The sequence below is a fragment of the Ammospiza caudacuta genome, chromosome 10, assembly GCF_027887145.1.
Source record: "Ammospiza caudacuta isolate bAmmCau1 chromosome 10, bAmmCau1.pri, whole genome shotgun sequence".
Lineage (NCBI taxonomy): Eukaryota > Metazoa > Chordata > Aves > Passeriformes > Passerellidae > Ammospiza > Ammospiza caudacuta.
Window position 1 is genome coordinate 25,820,484 of NC_080602.1, and position 21,164 is coordinate 25,841,647.

At 46.9% G+C, this 21,164-nt stretch overlaps 1 protein-coding gene across 1 annotated transcript in view; it reads right to left on the reverse strand.

Annotated features, from left to right (window-relative positions):
- IGDCC3 (immunoglobulin superfamily DCC subclass member 3) overlaps positions 1-21,164 on the reverse strand; it is a 94,454-nt gene that overhangs the window by 25,905 nt on the left and 47,385 nt on the right. Inside the window, exons 3-5 of the mRNA XM_058811614.1 lie at positions 11,894-12,038; positions 9,146-9,276; positions 4,560-4,697 (exon numbers count right to left, since the gene is read on the reverse strand). Coding sequence (XP_058667597.1) covers positions 4,560-4,697; positions 9,146-9,276; positions 11,894-12,038 — 414 coding nt within the window. The remainder of the gene's footprint in view (positions 1-4,559; positions 4,698-9,145; positions 9,277-11,893; positions 12,039-21,164) is intronic.

Sequence of the window (21,164 nt, forward strand, 5' to 3'; positions counted from 1 at the left end):
CACCTGGATCCTTCATCACCTCAGTGCCTTGAGAAATACCACAGAAATGGGACTTGAATGTCAGCAGTTTTACTGTATTATTTATAATGTCCTCCATCATTTTAGCAGGCAAAGACTCAGCCTGCAGCAGGTGCTCCCACCTCCCCACCACCCAGTCCAAATACCAGTATCAATATGCCCTCAGTTATCTCTCCAATTCCAGCTATTAGAAGTCTGGTGGTCTGAGGAAACATCTCCTGTCCACACATCTTTCATTTCCCTGGAGAACAAAGCCCTCCAAGCTCAGAAGCCTTGCTGGATCTGCCATTTGGGTCAGTGTGGCCACCTCTAACAGCCAACAAAAATCACTGTGCCTGATCACCTCAGACACTTCTCACTCAACCCCTCCTTTTCCAAAAGCACTGAAAAGGACTTCTACAGAAACATCTCTACTTTCCCAGTCTGTTCCATCCTTCTCACTCTGTGCCTCCCTCAGCCTGAGCCATCCTGCAGTCAGCTAGAAGGTCTTCAGCTAATATCTACTCCAACTTACAAACACTGACAACACATATAAATAATACAGAGTGTTTACACAAGAAATTCCTTGCATCCTGAAAGCTCAGCACTTCGCAGAACCACTGTGCTGAGGGACTCACACCTGCTTTGCAAGAGTTGCTATTTGTTTTAACCCTGTTTTCTTTACAGGGAGACCTGAAGAATGGTTTGGATCAGGCAATCCAAACCCTGCAAATCCACCTTCCTGGCATCACCTGCCACCACTAAGTCATGTCTTCATGGAGGAGATCTGAAAGACTGCAAAAGCCAACACTTGCTCAGTTCCCAGAGCTGTCAGGACCCAGGCAGGCTTGAAACCACTGCTCATTTAACATGACCTTCTGCTTCTTTTAAAGAAGTCAAAAGCAGAAAATTTGAGGGCTGAAAAAAGGCCAGTCTGGAGGGAAATGCCTGACAGGTTTTCTCTTTCGATCCCTCAGCTGATGAGGACAAAAGGGGGAGGTTCAGCTCTTGTGAAGAGCAGAGTGACCTCTAATTAATCAAGGAGACCATTCTCCAAATGGGAGATGCTCCCAAAAGATGCTCTGGCTATAGACAAGTAGAGACTTCACTGAATCATAAGATGGTTTGGTTTGGAAGGGATCATAAAGATCATCTCGTTCCAATCCCCCTTCCATGGGCAGAGACACATTCCACTACCTCAGGTTGCTCCAAGCCCCAGCCAACCTGGCCTTGGACACTTCCAGAGATGGGGCAGTCACAGCTTCTCTGGGGAACCTGCACCAGGGCTTCCCCACCCTCACAGGGAAGAATTTCTTCCTAACACCCAATCTAAATCTACCCTTTTTCAGCTTAAAACCATTTCCACCTTGTCCTATCACTGCACACCCTTGCAAAAGTCCTCCTCCAGCCTTCCTTTAGGCACTTCAGGTTCCCCATGGGGGTGAAATCTAGATGAAGGACGCCTGCAGTTTGGGAGCCCCATTATTTATTTTTCCAAGGTGAATGTGATGCTTTCTGGAGCCCATTCTCCGCCTGCTAACCGAGTGATTGGCACACCAGCACCAATTACAGAGCCCCTTAAAACGTGCCAGGCAATATGAATATGCAACAACACGAACGCCTTTCTTTTATAAGTAGCAAGTAGAAAGAAAGTAACAACTTTCTAATGTTGATCATTTAGGTCTTTTGTGAATTCTTTGTATTGTGTCATAGTAGCCTTCCACTTTTTAGACACATGGGTCTCCTGCTCCTGAGGACACCGGGCACTGTGGATTAGCATATTTAGAGTACATTGCAACAGTTGACTATTCAGTATGTGAAGTGGTGAAATTTACTCTATTATTTCTAAACACTTACGGGAACGGTGCTCCTGTCAACCAGTCAGCCATCTATTGCAAGCTTCTGTGTCCAATAAGTTACCAATTAATTGGCTCCTACAATTGTTGTATAGTTTACTTCTTGAATGGCTCCCTCTTTAGTAATTTCCTTCCCATTGTGCGGCCCTTTCTGACAACTTCTGTATAACGCTATCAGATAATCACTGTCCTTTCTTTCTCGCCTCACTTTTCTGTATCTCTCTAAATAGTTTATTATTCTGCTTTGGTACCTTTTATGGAGGCCAGCTCAGTGGCCTGTCAGTTAAAGGGTAAGGATACATTAAAATCGTCGCTCATTCAAAAGGCTTTGCAGTAAGTGCCCAGGATATTCATTTGCGCACACATACAGGTCCAAGCCTGAAGTGCGTAGCTCTGAAAGGAAAAGCCCTATCTTCCCTGAACAAACCCTTAATGATTTTACATCTCTCTCAGAGCCTGCTCTCTAATGAATGTTGACATTTCATGCACGGCGAGACACAGGAATTCTGTTTGTGGTCAGGGGCTACAACATATTCCCTAAGAAATTAAATTCAAAATTGATTGTGTGACACTCAAAAACTGGCCCAGAATTTGAATGATTTCCTTCAAGCAAAATATAGCTAGCTGCTTTTCCCACTGAAAACCGGCCAGGTTTTAGCAAAGCCAAAGCAAGAAGTGCAAATGGTGTTTATGGCTTGCTTTCCCCTGTACCAGAAAGCTGTGAAAGCAAAATTGTTCTTTTGCTCCTTTTTGACAGAAGAAATGCCACAATGTCAAAACTGTGAGCAAAGGGGCTCAGAGAGTTTCCAAAAAGGCAACGTGCCCTGTGCAAAGTCCCAGCACAACAGCAATGCCACAGCTTTTCCTTACTTCTACAAGGCAAGAAAGATGCTCACACAGAATTTACTTTTTTTGCTTAAATTAAGGCATTCCTATTGCTAAATCAGCTGGATCTTTCTAAGACTTTGTGGCTGTTGATTTTTTAATTTCTGCAAATGGATTAAAGATATTTCTTTTTCCTAAGCTGAGTGAGTTATCTGTAGGAGGAACTTCAGGAAGAAGACCTTCATATGGAGGAAGCCAGAGCTGACAGATGCTCTGAGGACCTCCCTGTCCAGCACAAACCCCTCTCCTTCCTTGTGATCAAACAGACAAGGAGACATGAAAGTGCTCCTGAAATGGCTACAAAGAGATGACAAAGCCTCCAAGTCATCAGAGAGTCCATGCACTGCGTCACTGTCAGGATCACTGTCATCTTAAACGAGACCTTGTGATGCTTTGGACAGGAAACATTCCTGCTGAAGGGAAGGGAAAATAACAAGATCTGTTTCCCATTCAGTAGCTCTGATTCTGCCACTGTGCTACAAAGTAGCATGGAGAGGGTATTTATTTTTGGTGGAAGGCAATGCTGAGCTCAGACCATCCAGACAAACATTTCACGGTGCTATTACATCTTCATTATTGCACTGCTCTATAGAGACAAGTGTTTTGAAGAAGGCAATAAGCACTTATAATTAAGGCAATTATAAAGTAGTTTATTATAGTTGAGCTCTAACATAGAACTGTCTTGTGTCCAAGAGAACCAAACCAGTGATATAGAGTATCTGGGGAATTTTTAAAACAGCATCAATCTGATGGTTATGGCTCTGGAGGCAAAAATATCAGTTAGTGGCATACAAAGGCTGATTTTACAAGCCACTAGAGGATGCAAGGAGAGAAAACGTGGAAAACGTGCAGCTGATATTGGATGCAAGTCCTCATTCCCTGGCAGGCAGCTCTGGAGTGGGAAATCACCCTGCCCATGAGCTGACCATGACCCTTGGAGAGCTGTGGGGGTGGAGTCCCACATCCAGCACAGCAGCATGAGACAGACTTATCCCTGTTTGTGCTTCACAGCCACCTTGAGAGACACCAGGAGATGAGCACCCCAAAATTGATGTGACCTCGAGGACCACAGGATCTCCAGAAATCCCAACTGAACCCAACCCCACTGAGCAGACAGAGTTACAAGCTCTGGGAGATAAAACAAAATTCATCAGCTCTTCACTCAGCACAGGTTTCTGTAGGGCAATGGAAGTGTTGTTCTGAGCAAAACAGTTTCTAAGCTATCATCACAAAGTTAGAACCTAAAATAAACCTTAGAGAAACACAGTCCTTTGCTCCTCATTGCTTGTAGGATGCCATCAGACACTGTCTCTGGTTTCCATGCTGATTTAAAAACATATCATGGACCCCAGCAGCAAGCATTTGTTTTTTCAGGGCTTCAGACACACTTTAAACATTCTCTCCCCCTTAAAATTGTTTTAAAACTCCCTGAACAGGCAGCAAATTTCTTTTAAGTCTGTTTTTATGTGAAAGATGTGTTTGTGTATGATTTTGCTTCTCTAGGCCAACAGTGGTGATGTCTTTGATGCAGCAGCAGAAGATGCTGTCACTTGAGAAAAGATAAAATTATCACCTTTCATGAAACATCTACAGGTTTAACCAGCCCACTTCTCTAACAGCTGAAAACAGAATCTTGGCAGAGAGAAAAAACAAAGTGTAGACATGAGGATAAAAAGCACTTCAAGCCTACAATTACCTTCTGTGGGAAGGGAGAGGGTGAATCAGCTGTTGTATGAAACAGTCAGTGGCACCTACCTATTTCCTACATGATGGCAATGGAGAGGAGGAGGAGGAGGAGCCCCCAGTGACCCCAGGGCTTACCCAGGCGGCTCCAGGAGACGATGGGCCGGGGGTTGCCGGTGGCGATGCACTCCAGCACCGCCGTCTGGTGCACGGTCAGCGTCAGGTTCTCCGGGCCCACGAGGATCATGGGGTCCTTGTACCCGGTGGAGTGGGAGCCTGCAACGACAGCACCATCGTCAGAATGCTTCTGATTGCCTCTGGTTTAAAGGGAACATCGAGGACTTCAGGCATCCTCTAAGCACATCTCTTCCAAGTACATATCTTCTTTCATCGGGAGCTGTAGTCACAGAAGGAGTAATGAGTTCAAACTGGAAGAGGGTAAATTTAGTTTAGGTATTTGGAAGAGATTCTTCCCTGTTAGGGTGGTGAGGCCCTGGCACAGGCTGCCCAGAAAAGCTGTGGATTCCATCCCTGCAAGTGTTCAAGGCCAGGCTGGGCAGGACTTGGAGCAACCTGCTCTAGTGGAAGGTGTCCCTGTCCATGGCAGGGGTGGAATGAGATGATCTTTAAGGGTCCTTCCAACCCAAACCATTCCAGGATTCTAAATTATGTGGCTGGTGTAACCCTCAATAAATCTGAGACGTACATGAAACAAAAGGAGCACAGTGTTTGTGTGACAGTCACACTGAACATATTTTAAGTGTGCATTGATTATTCCTGGGGAAAACCCCTTAAGAAATGATCCAGCCACAAACAGCCCTGTTAACACCTGGATATCAGCAACATAAAGAAGGAACTGCACTGTGAACTGCAAAGAGAAGATGTGCATGGTATATAAGGAAAACACAACATGAAAGACAGCAGGAATGCAAATAAATGAGGGAGTTGCTTTATCTTTCAGCATTTCAAGCCACAAAGTAATCCATACAGACCACAATGCCTAACTCTGTCTCTGTGAGCATCCTCTCTTGCTGCTGGTGTCACTTGCTCCAAAAGACCTGTCCTGGGACAAGGAGTGATGGAGGTAACAGTCCCTGACTCCTGCTGAGGAGCCTTCTGAGAGGAAACTTCTCTGATGACTGCACCCTACTTTTTCCTACCATTTTCCTGCAAGGAGAGGATGCATCCCATTGCACTGATACAACTGTGACATATTTGCTGCTCGTGATACAGTCACTAATCCTTTATTTGCACTATAGTAGCACCAAGTGGCAGCAACCAAGAATAAAACCCATCATGCAAGATGGATGTGCAGACCCATAATAGAACAAAATCCTGATGCAAGGACCCTGGACATCAGACAGGCACAAGAAAGGCAAAAAGAAACACATTTCACTGGACAGAATGACAGCATGGGACAAAAACATCATCCTGTGTTATATATACCACAGCTGAACCCACATCTCCTGAGTCCCTGAAAAGTGCCTTATCCCTGAGCCAAAAGTCCCCACAGCCTTTACTCCCATTTTCTGGAAGCAGGAGAGGAGGAGCCCAAGAGATATTCTCAGTTCTCCATCAGTAAACAGGAATACTGAAAATCTCTGCATTAGTCTTCCTCCCTGTCTCTGATGAGAGCTGGGTAATACTCCAGAACTGCTGAGGTCAAAGCAGTGTTTAAGGAATTCCATCAATCTTACAGCTGCTGGCTGTAAAAAAAAGCTCTGTACACCTGCAAAGAGAAATACCTGGGCTGGTCATCTGCCCCCAGGCAGGAGTGGGGCACAGGGAGGGCTGGGGAGCACAGCCCTGGCTGGGCTTTGCCAAAGGGATCAACTCACACTGACTCCTGGACATGGACTTCCCAATGTTCAAAATGCTTGTTACAGGGAAGTGATCCACCAAAATCTATCTACAGGGGCTTTTCTCCAAGAAAAACAATTTCTTCCTGCACTTTTGAGTGTCACCCGTTCACAGCACCTCAGGGGCTGGAATCAGGGCATAGCAGGGGGATTCCACAGTGGTCCAAGGGCAAGCACAGATCAGAGCAGCTCGTTTGTTAATTGTTCCTACGGGGGCTAAGCAGGGAGCGATAAAGCGACTCCGAGCTTGTGTGTAAATGGGCAAAATCCAAGAAAAATCACCGTGTCAGTGTGACTTAAGAGCTGACTTTCTCACTAAATGCATTTCACTGCAAGCCATAAAATGCAGATTTTTTGATGAGAACCAGAATGCACAATAAATTCATATGACCGGCTGGTTAACCCCAAGAGATCTGAAAAACAATACCTTCCCCTCAGTACCTTGGAGTGCCTTTAAAACCCATGTAGATTTATTGTTCTGAATCACAATACTAAATGTTCATGCTTAGAATAATACGGTATTATCAGCGTATTATATAGCGATTTCAATATTTCAAAACACGGAGAAATGAAATGAATTGTCCAAGGTCACCCAAGAATACAGGGAGATGGGAGCCAAGCTCAAAGCAGAATTTATGAAACACACTACTTTGACAATAAAATATTTAAATATCACATTCTTTGATTTCTATTCTGAGTCTTAGATATTCAGGTTTTTGAGTGTGGATTCAGCTCCCTGAGTCTGGGCAAATGCTGTCCAACTCTGGAATTGGCATTTCCACCACTGCTCACCTTCTGCAAAGGCCATGGAATGGCCCCGTAGCTTTGCTGCTGAGCCCATCACCCACAGCAGTGACAGGTCCAGGGCCAGCAGGGACTGGGACAGAGAGTCAGATGTCAGCACTGCACAAAGGGACCAACCATGTCCCAACATCAAGGAGGAGGTTTCCTTCTTCAATCAGACCAGCTCTTTGATGCAGGGTCAGGAAGGAAGGAGTGATAAAATTAAGGACTCGTGGCAGGCGAGTGCTGCTGGAGCTCAGCAGGGTTCACGGCAGCACAGGGATTTATTCTGAAAGGGGAAGAGGCTCTAATGATGACCGTGGTCCCCAAGGACTCTGCCAGCAGCAGTCACAGTGAGGATGGGAGGTCCCCAGCGCTGCCAGCAGTGACAGGCACTCCAGCAGGGACAGGAGCATCGCCTGCCAGATCTTGATCAAAAGGACAGCAGCAGAGAGAGCCACAGCTCACACTGGAAAGGTGTCAGTGCAGAGAGGCAGGCAGCCCCCTCGGGAGCAGCTCCGCTGAGCAGGCACTTGAAAGTAATCAATCAGCAGGACTGGAAGACATCTCTGTGCTGCTCACTGCCGGCAGCCCCGCCACCACCGCCAGGCAGAGGAGGGAGAGCGCTGCAAGCAGGCTCCTTCATCCCCACGGGCAGCCACCCTCCTCCTCCTCTCCTGCTGGGCTGTGGCAGTACCCTGCAGGCTTCCAGAGCCCATTCTCACCATCTCCCTCCTCCCTCCCAAGCCAGGGCTTGGATTGGAAACCTTAGGGGGGCTGACTTAGTGCTTCTCTGCTGGTAAAGCAATGGCTGAAGCTGCTGCCCGGCAGGGAAAAGTGGGAGCCCTCCTGCCATCATGAAAAGCAGAGAGACCATTCCCAAGATACAAAAGATTTGCAAGAATTCTGCTTACCCCATCATGCCTAATGCCATGTGCACAGCAGCACTCACGTTAGCTCAGTATTTACTGACACAACACCCACACCAGCAAAGCAATGCCCCGTGCACCTCTGTGGCTCACCACAGCCTCTGCTGCCGTGCCAAAGCCAAGGGTTCACATGCTAACACATACCTGCTGTCCTGATTTAACAGATATTTGTGTGTTCTTAGCAAACACCACAGAGCATAAACCTTTTCCATGGAGGTTTAACCCAGTGCAATGAGTTTTCCATGCAAATGTCCAGTTACAGCAGTGTAGGCACTGAAGCATGGTCCAAACCCTTCAACAAACACTTACACACGGTGCCCATATTCATCATCCGACTGCTTTAAGGAGAAAAAACCACAAATGTTTCATGGACAGGAAAACTGGAAAATATCCATCTGCAATGAGGGATGGTCAGATGAGAACAACGAGAGCTTTCTGCCCTGTGAGAAATAATAACTCAGGCCAGTAAACTGACACAAAGAACTTCACCACATTGATAATTTACTGCTCTTTATTCCCTCTATGTGGCTACTGTTTGCACAGATCAAGCAAACAGATAAGTAGCAGGTATCCAAAGCTCCTAGGTCTTTCAGAACCAGTTAACCTGCTTTCTTTCCCATCAGAGTTGATATACACAGCATCACTCTTCCCTCAGCTTCACCCCACTTCACACGTGCTGCCTTTTTACAGTCAGCAGAGGCTAATATGACACTTGGTACAGGTGTTAAGTCTGCTCCAGAACCACTGGCCAGGCAGTGTTTTGGAGGGTGATGGGAAGCTGTGAGATGTATGCTGGAAAGCCTGCAGCTCCTGGGTACCAGCAATTACATGTATATGATGGACAGGAGCATCACAGCTCAGGGGAAAGACCTTTGGCTGCATGTAAGAAAGAAACACCCACTCAACCATCCCTGGGGAGATTTCTCCTGCCTGTTATCTCCAAAGATGCAATCTCCATTTCCACAGGGAATCTGGGATGTCCCGCACTGGAGGGGATCTTAACAACTAACAATCCAGAACAAGGAAGGTGTTATGGCTGGACAGAGGAATGCCTCTCAGTGTGTTAGCCTGAAGCTCTCTTAAACTGTCCTGATCCAGAACAGCAGTGGGAAGAAGACAGGAAGGCAGCCAGGACAGCGTAGCTGGCACTAACCTGACACGGTGAGCCGGGCCTCCCGGCTGAACTTCACGTTAGCAATGTTGGTGGCAACGCAGTGAAATATCCCACTGTCTTCTGCTCTTAGCCCCGTTATCTGGAGAACCCCCTTGGGGAGCAGAGTGTACCTGTGGGAAGAGAAAACAGAATCAAAAGCTTGCAAGGCAGGACACGATATGACAGCAGGCTGCACACCCAATCCAGGCGAGGCAGGCTGGCCCCCTGCATCCCAGTGCAGAGGTGCCAATACCACCAGGATGTCAACACCCCTTTAGGCTGAGCCCACGCCTGCTTCTGCATCAGTTCTTAGGTTTTTTTGGATACTTGAGCCTCTGGTCTTCTTTTACAGGGGAATAAATGAAAATAATTTATCTCCTGATGCATCTTTGAGAAATGGTGATTTCTGTTGGAAGGCTACAAAATAGATGCTTCCTATTTAAGCTGTGGAATAGCTCTGGCAGTGCATTTGCATGTGAAGACAGCTAACATTAGAGTTATCATGACATGGGAATTATCACTCATCAGCTGAAGCACAGTGACCAAGGACAGGCATCAGAAACCTGTGCTCCATGCTCCCCACTCCAGGCCCAGGACTCAAATCCATATGACCTTAAAACCTCAAATGCATGAAAAGGTATGTTTAAAATAAATATTGTGCAGGTAAATGTAAACATCAATAAATATTTTATATCTTTAAAACACAGACACATTTAAATCACGCATGCATACACACATATATGTACACATACATTACAGGTTGCTTGGCAACCACTTGTTTAAATTGGCTGGTAGTAAGTCATTACACTGTGATGAGTTAATAATCCATTTCCGTCCGGAAGATGAAGAATATCTTTCTCCATATCAGCATATGGTTAAGTGCCTATAACCTGCTCCCCGCGCCGCGCTCCAAACGTGCGGCTCCGTGTTGGTGGCAGCACGACAGCAATCAGTTCTACACTGCCCCAAGTTGATTGCAATCTCTCTGGCACTTTAAAATGCCCATTGTTTTGGATGAATTATACTACAAGAAGCCTTCATTTTTGTTAACAATCTGCCCACAGCATTAGAAGATTCAATTCCAAAGCTATTATTCTGCCTTCAAAGCCTCCAAGTGCAAGACTCGGCATACAAATTTATATACGCTTTATACGCAGAAATGCACCAAGCATGATTAATGCAGAAATCCAATTCAGTTAGAGGAGCAACTCTCATCACCCAGGCTCTGGTGTCAGAGATTAATCTACTGAGCTGACAATGAAAAACTTCCCCAATAACTTTACTCCTACAAAAAGCCAAATCTCTTCAAAATCAGGACACAAATGTAAGGAAACTGTTCCTAGGCTACATCCTCCAGGGCTTGGGCAAATTCCCTCCCCAGAGGAGAAGCAGCAGGAACAAGCACAGCTTGGACCTTTCTGGGTTCGAGAAAAGTCTTGGCTTCTCAGCCCTGGGGTTCCTCAGCCTTGGAGAAAAGAAGTGCCTGCCACATTTCTGACCATCTCCACAACTGGGCTCAAATGCAAAGGATCAGTGATGCATGAAGGACTTCAGGGGAACTTCACCGATCCTGCAACATCTCACTGGGATGCCACAAGGCATCCAGCACAGTTCTCCACCCCTTATTTCTGCTGATGCCACCTTGGATCAGTGGCTCTGCTCTACCATGTCCCCAGTTCAGCACCTGTATGAGTAAGAAGCCTTCAGAGGACATCAAGTTCAACAAATCAACCTTGCACTGGGCTAAAAAAAGCTTAGCTGAAAAATGCAAGGAAAAACAACCTGACAGTTGCAGTTTTCCACAGCAGATTTGGGTCTCTTGGGTCCTTCTACTGTAAGTTCACTGCCACTCTGAGAAGGTCAGGCATTGTTCCAGCCCTTGTGTTTTCTCCTGCCTCCAAAGAACCCAACCACATTCTGCTGCAGAACTGACATTTTTAAAAATGGGGGCTTTCAGGAAAGTATTTACAGCTTCCTGGTTTCGCCTATTCCCAAGGCAGGGGCGTCAGTGTGTGTCGAGGTGTGCTGTGAGCGATTGTCTCCCGGCAGCGGGCACGCGTTTCCTGCCAGCTGCGCTGCCCCGCGCACCAAACCCTGCTGAGGGAATGAGGGACGCTTCCGACGCCAAGGCAGCGCCTGTCAAACACAGGAAGCGGCGACGTGCCGCTGCAGGTCTAGGCTGGGAAGGGAGGCAGCTGGAGTTTCTCTTTAGGAGATTGTTGGGAAATGGCAGCTCAGGGTGCTGTGGGAAGCTCTCTGCAGAGCTCCGCAGTTGCCACACGTGAGGGAGTCCACCTGGGAATGGCAGCCACAGTGAAATTCAGCACTTGCAAGAGTCCAGGACCCATGGGCAAGATCCTAAGTCATGGATCTATCTCAGAAAGAGTTACACAAAATGGAGCCATGGAGGGATGAAGGATGCCAAAGCTACCCAGCTCTTTGAAGCTTGCTGGGCAGGTCTCAATGCTAGAAAATAAACCTGGAGCAGGGTTGATTAGAGACGGTCATTGTAAGCCCTTCAGAATCAGCTAACAGCTTTGTCTACTTCTCCTGGGAAATGTCAGTACTCCTACAAACCAGAAAAGCCACAACACACTAAATAAAAGAGTGTTCCATGGTAGAAACACTGGCCAAGACCCTTAGCCCAGGTTAGCAGTGTCTGAGCACAACTGTGGAAGCAATAGAAAGTCTGGCCATCTTTTCCCACCTGGAGAAAGGCCAGTAGCACATGGCTTGGACATGTCCTACCTTTCATTGTCTGTGTTGACTGGCATGCTGTTCTTATGCCATAGGATGACTGGCTCAGGCAAGCCATGGATCTGGCACTGGAATCTTGCAACACCGCCTTCCTCCACCACTGCATTCTGAGGGTGGATGTGGAAGTCAGACATTGCTGGAAGACAAAAAGAGAGACAAAATTATTCACATGTGAAGAAAGATCCAACTGGAAGATGTCAGCTACTTTACATGACCTAGAAACACACTCTCATTTCCCACAGAATGCAAATGGAACTGTAATGTAATGTAAGGGCAGAAGGCCAGCCTAACCTTCTGCATGGAAAAACAAGACTAGTGGGAAGTTCTGGGTATCCCACCTGCTTCTGCACATTGAAATGATTGGCTCGACCAGAACAGCAGACTTTGCTCCAAGACCCTTGTGCTCAACAAGGTCTGCCAGGGCAGCGAGAAACACAAACACTGCACTGGCACTTACCGGAGGTCATTCCCAATAGCTTGAGCAGTCTTTGGATCCTAGTCCACATCAAAAGAGAGATGGATTCTTTCTGTTGCCATCAATGTCTTACCTGTTGTAAATATCCTTCTGATACGTACAGCTTGCCTCCTAAACTCATGTTATTTAAATAACTAGAATGCCAAAATACCCTAGTGAAACATACAGCCCTTGATTTCCACCTGTTTGCAGGTGCTCCTGCTCATTGCATACTCTGCCTTCCAGCACCACAGCAGAACAGCCACGTCCCCAGGCTGGGGAGAAAAAGGATTCAGCCAAAAGAAAGAGCAGCTGCCAAGAGCTCAGCAAAACGAGGCTTTTGGGGCTGGGACCACCCGACAGCAAATGATGAGCCCCAGCATGCCCACGCAGGGTGAATACAGACCAGCCTGTTCCAGCAAGCCACAGCTGTAACCACCATGTGGAAACACTCTGGCACGCTGTTAGAGCTACATAAATAATACCGTAATCATTACTATTAATTAATTGGAAGGTGCTGCCTGTTGACTCCGCAATAAACATATTCAAAGCTAATAAACATCCCAGTGGTTATTGAGCTCATGATTCATTTAAAGTGCTGCATCCACAGGAAGGTCTCTGTCATTACCATACAAAAAAAACTCCAGGAGAACTCCCTGCTCTGCCGCCCCAGCCCGATGACACCCCTCTCCCCAGCAAGAAAACCTCATCCCCTTTTACAAGCATCAAGTGCAATGACTGTGGGTCTGCTAAGGAACAAGCTGCCTATGTGTCAGGGCAGCTTAATCATTCATCTGCAAACTGCAGTTGGGCTCAGGCAGATGGGAGATGGCCATTAGCAATCATACATTAAATATGTGTTGCATTAACCTGCGCTGCTCTCACAACCACCGCTCTCAACCCGCTGATGGCAGATTTGTTAAGCTGATGGAGTAGCACGGAGCAAAGCCCCAGCCCAGCACAGTTGCAGGGTTGGGAAGGTTTTGTACGTATGAGGGTGGGATGGGCAGCCAGCCCCACATTGGGAGCCAGACCGGGGAGTGGCTGTGCAATGTTCCAGCCAGATGGCGACACACCAGCACAAGGTGAAAGATCACGGAAAATTGTATTTCTCTTTCCCAAGACAAAAGCCAATGCAATTATCCTCTCTGGTATAGGATTATAGGATGGAGCCCAATAGTGCAATGGCAATTTACCCAATTCATATAGATTTAGCCTTGAAATGAGACTGATCATGGCTCAGAGCATTCAGACATGGAAAGGAGCCCAAAGGCTGCTAGGAGGTCTCTCGTTGCCAGGTGATGCCGCTTTCAAGGTGGCAAGGGATGCTTCAAAAGATGGGGGATCCATGTGTGCCTGCAGCAGGGGAGCTCAAGGGAGCCTGCAGAACATTTCAAGGCTGGAGACTCAGACCAGGGTGAGCATTGTTGCAAAGTCAAAGCTTACGGACCCTCACCAAGAAATGAATCCAAGAATTACTGAGAATGACACAAAGCTCTCTAAAATTTTTTTTTTTAAAAGCAGGGATTCAGATGCCTGTAGGGAAATTCCTTTCAAATGTACAGATGCTCAGCACTGAGGTTTTCTGGTGGTTGACAGGGTTGATAAAAGAGGGAGGTGTGAATGAGAACAGCCCAGCACAGACTTCACTCTGCTGGCTAAAGAATTCATCGCCATTCCTTTATTTCAATAATATCACCTCTTATAGGTAAAACTGCAGCAATAACCTCTACTCTTAAAGACACCAGTATTAATATTTATCATGAATAAAACATGGCAAGTTATAAATAATTCAGTTATGAGGATGTTAAGTAAAATATTACTCTTCAACGACACTATAATGTGGCTTTGAAGCACAGTTTTATGTTAAATGCCTAGGAAACAGTGTGACCCTTGCCAAGACCAGCTGGTTTGCAGAAGATGCATTAAAAATTCATGCACTGAGCTACAAAATGCTATTTTTACAACAGGTTTACAAGTTTATTTACAGTTGCAGAGACAAAAGACTTTTGGAGCATCTCCTGTAAAACAGCAACAAAACTTCAATGTGAGTGATTACTGGGTTTTCAACCTGGGAATAAATCACTGGGGAGAAGGAGAGGAGAGGTACAGGAGCTCAACTGCTTCACAGGGCATTGCCTGGAGGAGCTAAATCTCTGCTGACCCATGTGAGGTTTTTATATACGTCCCAACTGACTGTAACAAACTCATGCAGCAGAGTGCTGGCTCCTGTTTGTCACTTTCCTTCCCGTGGCAAGCAGCAGGACCCCGTTACCAGCCGGGCGCTTTTGTTGCAGCCGCCAAGGAGAAGAACTGCACGTCAGCCCGGGTGGGGTTGGCCAGCAGCCAGGGAGCTGCAGCTCATTTCTATGCTAATGGCTATAATAATTTTAAAAATAAATACATGCAATCACAATATTCACCCGCGAGCTCCTAAGAGGGGAGGCACTCACCAATCCATCTGCCAGCGGTCTCTGCCATCCAGCAATGCAGCATCCATGTGCCTATGGAGGGACTGGTGCTACCCCAGGCCTTTTTTACCATCATCAGAGGAGTGAGTGCCACCCTGTTCCCATTAAATTTCCCTCTGCCATCTCCTTGTGTCATCAAGTCATAAAAATAACATAAATCACATGCACACTCATTGCTACACATTAATGCTCCAAGCTGTGATGTCTCAGTGCTTCTGCTATCATCCCACCTGGATTTTGGCTGTGGTACACAGCAACTGCCACAGGGCACAGAAGGACAAAATTAGGGCTTACAGCAGACAGGGAATGGTCCTGGCAGCCCTTTGACACTGCAGGCATGGAGGAGTCTCCTCCAAAAGATGCTGTCCAAGGCTAGATTCAGACTAATGTTGACTGTCTACAGTCACACAGACACATGAAGCAGAGGAGTTACTCTTCTTCTCTGCTTCCTCTGTGTTATATAACTAAGGACCTCAACTAGGATGATGCTGGATCACAGGCAAGGCTCTACCATAAAGAAACCACCATGCTTGGGATTGCCCACCACTTAATCCCCACGGGGATGCAGTCCCTGAAGGCATATCCAATGGACACAGGTGAGCAGCAATTCTCATCCTCATCATCCATGATTAATTCATGGAGGATTCATTCTGGGGTCTCCTCTAATCAAATCACAAGCACTTTCTCCATCCCAACAGGCCTGGTGGAAAGGCCAATGGAATAAAAATGAAAATAGCTATCGAGTGAAATTTTCTCTACTCCATAAAAAACTAAATTGAAACCATTAGTGGCCAATCCTTTTTTGCTCAGTGCAGCATTAGTGCTAAGCCAGAGATTGACCTAGATTTGATATAGAAAAAGAAAACATTAACTTGGTATGTCAAAGCAAATCCCAGGCCTTTAGAGTCATTAAAACACAAACATTGTGCAGGCACAAGGAGAGGAGGAAGACTTGAAAGGTTCAGTGCCAAACATGGTGTTAGGAGAGCATTTGGGAAGGCCAGCTAGTTCTGCAATCAAATTGTCTCTTGATTTTAAATTACTTATGGGGAAACAGAGACCCAGGCTGGCTCTGACACAAGTTGATGCTGGGGAGGAGTGAGCACCCACACCATCACAGATGCCACACAGTCCACAAATAGCAGCACACAAGTGAAGATCCTTTCTTCACATTTCTGCCACCAACCTGTTAAATTCAGACCTTTTCCAATGTAGGCATGTGGTTAAAATGCCTCTCAGTTAACACAGTATAAGAACAAGAGTTTTATGGGGGTGTACCTCCAGTACCTGGGCTTCCAGATGCTCCTACCAAAGAGTGCAAGCTTCATTATCTCCGTTACAGCTGAGGAAGGTGAAATCTGGGAGGCAAATTATTTGCTCAGAGCAGAGAACAAGCCATAGGCAAGCTGACCCCTTCCAAGACTGACTCCATTCCAACGACTGCTGATACTGAATATACAGTGAGCTGCTGATATATACTGAATTTCTCTATGTACTAATAAAATTGAATTCCTCCTCAGGTCAGCAGAAGCCAGGGTTGTTTTTTAAAACACAATGAACACCATGCCAATTAATGCCAAACATGAACCACTCTCAAATCAGGCTGAGAGCTCCAGCAGAACCAACAGAACCAACCTTCAATATCTGTGAGACTCACAGAGCACCCAACTCCTTTTCCTGAAAGCCACCAGTACTAAGGCAAGCAGAGGGATTAAATTTTCAATTCCCTCTTGGCTTAAGAGACCTTTACCACTAAGTCAGCAACCTGCCAGGGAACATTCTCAAAGAAGTCAACAGGGGAAGGCTCTGCAGACTCAGGTCTTATTTGTCTTCTCCAGACTCTGGAAATGGAGGATTTGCCAATGAGAAGGAGTCGGCACAAAAGACGGGGGGCGTGTGGACACCACAAATCCCATCCTCTCCTCTCTTCCCCTTCCTTCAAACAGCAACGCCTGCCCAAGCCTTTAAGAAAAAGACACTGAATCTTCTTCCGGTACTTTTTAAAGATGCATTTTTATAAAGCTAAAACCAAGCCCACAGCAGGCCAGCCCGGTGGCTACTCCAGCTGCAGAGCAGCCTCTGCGCCTGCGAGCCGGCCCTGCGTGTCTAATGACGCTTTTGTGCGAGGCTGTTGCTGAACTGCCATGAGCCCAATTTTGAATGCAAGTTGCTTTGTGCATAGTGAAGCGTGAACAACAGCGCCGCCCATTTATCTATTTAATTCTCCAGGAGTAGCAGGAGCGGGGCCCTTCGCTCACATCTAAAGGGAAGAAAAATCGCCTTTCTCTCAGCTTTGGAAAGGGAGGGAAATATTAAAGAGCAGCCGTGCCTCTCCCAGCACAGAGGAAAATCCTCTCTGCCTCTGTCCACTAATCATAGCAGGGAAAATCCCAAATCTCTATTGTCCACGCTGAGCCTCAGATCTCAAAAGAATATGAGCATCAAGACTCAGGAGAGTTTGAGGCAAGGAAGACATTTTAGAGGAATGTAGTTTGTTTAAGAGGAACTAAAATACCAGGTGAGATAAAAGAGGAAGGATGACCCACCTCGGTCTGCTCAGAGGTACAGGGAAATGGTCAGTCCTGAACACTTTTTATTTGGAATATTTGCAAACAAGTGCTTATTCCTCGTTTGCTTTGGCTGTTGTTTTCTTCCCCTGGAGCTAACAGGATGGCTCAGAGCATGAATGGAGGACGGTGCAGGCTCTGTTCTCTCTGCATTTTGCATCCTCATGTCTCTTGTTTTCACCCGCAATCAAAGCTGACTGGAAGAATTTAAAATAGGCTGAGAAGACAGCACATGATACAGACCTCTCTAGCTGAGCAACAAAGTCTCCACCTGGCCTGTTTTTTTCTCCCATCCCAAGCTCCTGGGACAGGGATGAAAGGGAGACAACAGAGATAATGCTTCACAGTGGGACACAGCAGCTGCCCACGGGAGGGAACATGCAACAGATATTTTACAAGAAGAGTAGGGGGGAAATCTGCTACTCAAATAGCAGGAGGCTACTCAAGTCAACCAGGAGGCAAATTTTTGTCTGGTCTGGGACTGTGGCTTCTCAACTTTTTGCATAACAGATTAAATGACTGTGAGCCAAATCCAGCTCAGGTCACCTCCCCGCTGCATCGCAATGAACAGCCCTGATGGACGCTACTGACCCATGACTTATTGTTGGGTTTGCTGCTTTCAGAAGCAGAAAAAAGCACAGAGCCCTGTAGGGGCTGCTTCCGCTTAGGGATGATAAATATCCTGTGAAAGTAATGAACACATCTTCATTGCATGCAGAGCAGGGGTCAGAGGGAACATCTTCAGGAGCCCCTGGTTGCTCTACCAGCCCTGCACAAGTGAAGGAACCAAGCTGTGAGGAGGATGATGGGTTCTTCCTGAAAAGGTCCCTGCAGGGTGGCACCTGGAAACCCTTTGAATGCCTGCACTGCAGCTCCACTCCTCTTCCTGAGCTTGACTGAATGTGCTGCTCATTGTCAGCACACCCAGTCTCTCCTGCACAATCACAGTGTCTCCAAACCCATATTTTAGTCCTACAGAATTTACTATATTCATGGTATTTATTATAGCTCACTTATTAACCATATCACCATCAGTTGTTGATGTAGGGGTACTCTCCTGTGAGCAGGAAAGATTTTTGACTGGATAAATGCAGCCTATGCACCACACATGGAAATGAACAGGGGCCCTATGGCCCAAGGACTGTTTTATACTGCAGTATCTCACAATTTCTATAAAACTCACAAAATGCCACACCTCTAGAGAGAGACTGTCCTCACACTGTTCCAGTAAAGCACATGAGGGAGTGTCCACAACATTCAACAGCCCACCACCCCTGTTGTCTTAACTGAGGGGAGCAGAGAGCACCAGGGGAGCTGCCGATGCCAGAGCAAACCCTTGAGAGCATCTGGCATTTGCCATGCTCTCCCCTCATGCAGCAGCACTGCCCAAATGCTGCCTCCTGACACCCAAGACCTGCTAGAATGGGGCTGCAGCCAGAAATCATCCCAGCCTGGAAGCAAGAGCAGGGAGTCCCTGTGCATCAGCACTAACACCCTCTCTGAGGTGCAGAGAAACCAGGGCTGTCTGAGCACCCTCACACCTTTCCTATAAAGTCACTGGTTATTTTAGGGGCAGGCACTAGTTGCCACACGTGGTCACAACCAAAATCCAACATCATCCCTCCCTTGAGTACCAACAGCACACTCTGCCCACGAGGCAATGCTCTTCCTTATAAACCACTTTGAAAGATGCACCTTGGCAATCCCATGGATCAAATTTCTCACTTCCCTCCATGCTCAGAGCACATGGCAGCCTCCCATCATGTTACCTGCTACACAAGCAGCACAGCAGACGGCCCAGGGTGGTTATCCATCTTCCAGCACCCTCTTGTTTTGCAGGGGATCACTAATAAACAGCCCCTTTAGCGCTCTCAAATTGGTTTCAGGGAGAGAAGAAGTTGCTGGCGAAGAGGGAGGCATTGCTGGGAGAGACCTTTATCAGGGAGCTCTATTGCAGTAATTTTTCAAGATGAAATTGCTCTCCAGCTCATGACAGCATTTAGTGTATCCTGAGGCGACCATTTGTGAAGCCAAACCTGTGGTCCTGCTGCCCTGCTGCTGGAGGGAAGGGGGAGTATTAAATGTCATAAACAACTCTTAATTTGCCTGAGTGGACTGCACATGGGGCTGGTGATTCTGCAGTGCAGGAAGGGGTTATCTGTCAACTGCACAGGCCCCAGCACCAAGGGTGATGTTGGCCAGGCAACACTGGCTGCTGTGACACCTGCCCAGAGGTACAACACACCACAAAGGGGTCCTGTATTTTTGTGGGGTGACTTCTTAAGAAACCCCAGCATTACACGAGGCTCCTCCACCACAAAGCAGGGCTCCCCTCCAAAATCACAGAAGATGTCCCTCCTGTTGCATTCACAGCAATGGCTTCTTCAGGACTTTCCTCTGAAGCACACATTTGCTCTATTTGCAAAATAGCAATGATTTATCCCACTCAAGTGCCCTTGCAGACCCCTGAAGTAATGAGAAAATGAAAGGCAAGCTGTCCACAAGCCTCTGAGAAAGCTTGGCTCGACAAGGGCAGAGCAAAGCGTGCAGTATGCTGCCAGCAGGCAGGTCTCTCATGCCAGATTCCCATCCAGAGCTCCTCGTGTTTTTCCTACTCTGACACACGCAATTAAGACAAATTACATAGTTACCATTTTGATTTGTTGCACAATACTGATGTTTTCCATCCCTCTCCCAAATATTGATGGAGACAGTAAAAGAGGAAGCTCCCACACAGCTGGTTTTGGCCCTGGACCACTTTGTTTGCAGCCAACTCCTTCCAATATCGAGCGCGGATGGACGAGCAATCCTGCTTTTCATCAGCTCGGAGAGGCAGCGAGCCAAGCAAGCACGAGGTGCTATCCTCAGCAGCCCTCACAACACCTCTGAGTAGAAACATCCCTGCTCAGACTCCCTGAGCAAAGGCAGCAGCTTCCCTGCTTTTTTGTGCTCCCAGATGAGCGCACACTGTTTTGGCATCTCCGGAGGCACTGGTGGAATCCGTAAAGGTGAAGTCGAGGAAGCTTTTCATCACCACTGCCCACGGAAATGCCATCAGTCTCGCCTTCAGACAGGGAGCTGTCCTGATTTACAGGCTAATGAATTTTAAATGAGATGCATTTTTTAATTTTTTGTTGTCAGCCCCCATTTTTCTGCCAGCAATCATTCCAGTAATAGCTTTAAATTTTCAGCATCTGTTTTTACCAGCTCTCCTGTAATTAGTTTACTAATGTATTTCACTGTGCCTTTGTTATTTTCAGAGAATTACTTCATTCCCAGCTATCAGAGATAGTGCACTTCAGTCTATAAGGAGTTTGGCCTTTGTTCCCCCGTGGTTATTCACATGGGGGAAGATGGCTCAGTGAATGACAAGCCTTTCTATCACTACACATTCTCCATTTAATGTCTTTATACTGGCTCATTAATTACCACAGAAATCTCCTTTCCAAATGGAACCTGTGATTTATAGAAGACTTGGGCAAGGTGCCATTTTTATCGGGCCGACAGCAAACAGCACCAGTGCTGGCAATTCCCTCTTCATTTTCCTTCTGCTGCAGCAGGGTCAGCCCTGCTGAGGTGGGAGCTTTGCCTGGGCAAGGGAGCTCAGTGAGTGTCCAGTGCTGCTGAGCCACGGGCATCACACTGCTCTGGCTCGGCTGGGATGGCCAAGCCCATGGCAAATTGAGATACAGCCCGTTCTGCCTGCTGCACAGATTGAGATATTCCCTTGGGCAGCTGCTGGGGAGTGCCTGGAAGAGGTGAAACTGCCT